This window comes from Merops nubicus, unplaced genomic scaffold, assembly GCF_000691845.1.
Source record: "Merops nubicus isolate BGI_N331 unplaced genomic scaffold, ASM69184v1 scaffold42525, whole genome shotgun sequence".
Lineage (NCBI taxonomy): Eukaryota > Metazoa > Chordata > Aves > Coraciiformes > Meropidae > Merops > Merops nubicus.
The window spans coordinates 3101-5343 of record NW_008612417.1 but is presented as its reverse complement, the minus strand read 5'-3'; the positions used below and the strand labels follow the sequence as shown (position 1 = coordinate 5343).

At 51.8% G+C, this 2243-nt stretch overlaps 1 protein-coding gene across 1 annotated transcript in view; it reads left to right on the top strand.

Moving 5' to 3' along the window:
• The window catches only part of LOC103774144 (cryptochrome-2), a gene marked incomplete at its 5' end in the record, with an annotated part of 2936 nt that extends 1315 nt beyond the window's left edge, over positions 1–1621 (top strand). Inside the window, 2 exons of the mRNA XM_008941532.1 lie at positions 971–1112; positions 1584–1621. Coding sequence (XP_008939780.1) covers positions 971–1110 — 140 coding nt within the window. The remainder of the gene's footprint in view (positions 1–970; positions 1113–1583) is intronic.
• Positions 1622–2243: the final 622 nt, after the last annotated feature.

Genomic DNA, 2243 nt, shown 5'->3' with positions numbered 1-2243 from the left:
GTGCTAGAGAGCAGTCCTTTGGAGAAAGACTTGGGGTTACTAATCAATGAGAAGCTGGACATGAGCCACCAGTGTGCCACGACAGCCCAGAAGGCAAATTGGCATTCTGGGCTGCATCAGAAGCAGCGTGGGCAGCAGATGGAGAGAGGTGATCCTGCCCCTCTGCTCTGCCCTGGGGAGACCTCACCTGAGTCTGTGTCCAGCTCTGGAGCTCCCAGCACAAGAAGGACGTGGAGCTGTTGGAGCATGTCCAGAGGAGAGTCACAGAAATGATCAGAGGGCTGGAGCAGCTCTGCTGTGAGGACAGGCTGAGGGAGCTGGGGTTGTTCAGCCTGGAGAAGGCTCCAGGGGGACCTTATAGAGACCTTCCAGTACCTGCAACAGGCCTGCAAGAAAGCAGGGGAGGGACTATTCACAAGGGTTTGGAGTGAAAGGATGAGGGGGAATGACTTTAAACTAGAAAAGGGCAGATTTAGGTTAGACATTAGGAAAAAGTTCTTCAATATGAGGGTGGTTGATCACTGGAAGAGGTTCCCCAGAGAGGTGGTGGAGGCCCCATCCCTGAGGCATTCAAGGTCAGGCTTGATGAGGCTCTGAGCAGCTTCACCTAGTCAGAGATGTCCCTGCTCATAGCAGGGGGGTTGGACTAGATGACTCTTGGAGGTCCCTTCCAACCAAAACATTCTGTGATATGCAGCCTCTTCAGGGAGAAAGAAGTGCAGATCACTGTAAGATTCATCAGGTATAATTAAGCTGTCCTCCACCAGAGGATACTTCTGTGTTTGTTCTAGGAGGCTTAATTAGTCTGCTTTTAACAAAGCTTTTTCAGAAGCTTTCAAGGAGGCTGTGGCAACATCTCTTTGTGCTTGTGTGCTGCATATTCTTCTTTCTCCCAGCTCTGTAGCAGGTTAGGCCAGGGTGTACATCTAAAAGCAGGGGAAGTGTTGCAGTGACTCTTCTTCTTCCACAGCAGTGAGGCTGTCACAAGCAGAGCAGGCTTCTCCGAAGCGCAAACACGACGGAGCAGAAGAGCTGTGCTCTGAAGACCTCTACAAACGAGCCAAAGTGACAGGCCTGCCTGCTGCAGAGGTCCCTGGCAAGAGTTTATGATTGTGAGTAGCCCCTGGTGTGATCTGGCCTGAGTGGCCTTGTTCTGGCACCTAGCAAAGCTCAATTTTAATTGTTCCCTGCATTTTAGTGAATAAATGAACTCGCTTCTGGAGGGAGGTGACTCCTCCCTGTAATTCTGTAGCCCTGTAGTTTGGCAGTCTCTGCCCTCTGGTTGTTTTGCTTTTGCTTAACAAGCTGTTAGCTGGGTTGTCCAGCAGAGAGTAGTGCCCTGTTGCTGGAACCCTCACACAGAACACGGTGGATTTGCTCCAGTGGGGCTGCTTCTCCTTCAACAGAGTGGGCTTGCAGAGGTGGTGAGGGCACAGGCTGGGCAGGAGGAGCAAGCAGGCTCCAGTCACCTGCCTGAAATGCTCCAGATCCCATCAGGGAAGGAGCTGGTGGCACGTTCTGCCAACTTTTCCACTACAAGAGGGGAGTTAAAAGCCAATTCTTTGTTTTGCTTTCTCCTACAGCCAGCGACAAGCACCTTGCAAGTGAAGAGAGAATGCTGAAGAGGTGACCAGAGGAGGAGGAGCTGCCAGCGAGGGACTGGGTGTGATCCCTGAGGGGAAATCTGGGGTCTCACGGGAGCGTGTGATTCCAGGAGCTGCCACCAGGGGGCACCGCGCTGCTTCTGCTTGGGAGCATTTGGCTTTCTGGCCTCCAAAGAGCCAAATATGTCTCTTCTCAGCCATGCTCAAACTCTGCCCACGTTTAAGGGGCTGAGAGCCTTCTATCGACTTGTTCACTCCCAGGTGGATCTTTCTTTTCTGGCTCAGTGCATGTGACTTGATGGTTTGATGTAGGGAGCCAGCATCTGCACCTCTCAGAAAGAGTGAACATCCTTTTCTCATCACTAGTACTAGGCAGTGAGGTGCTCTGGTTGCTTCAGATTATAGCAGGGGCTGAGAAGGAAGCTGCTACAACATGAAAAATAGAGTACCCGTGCTAGGTGTATCAAGGTAGTACTCGGGTGGGATGGCAACAAAAATGAAGGAAAACTGTAGCACAAGAACAGAGAGGTGCAGACCAAACACTCACAAGGCACCTGAAACTCTCCTGGCAGAAGAACCTCACTCCAAGCTGAGCTGTGCTGCAGTGTCCAGGAACAGGCAGCTTCAGAGCAGGTTGGC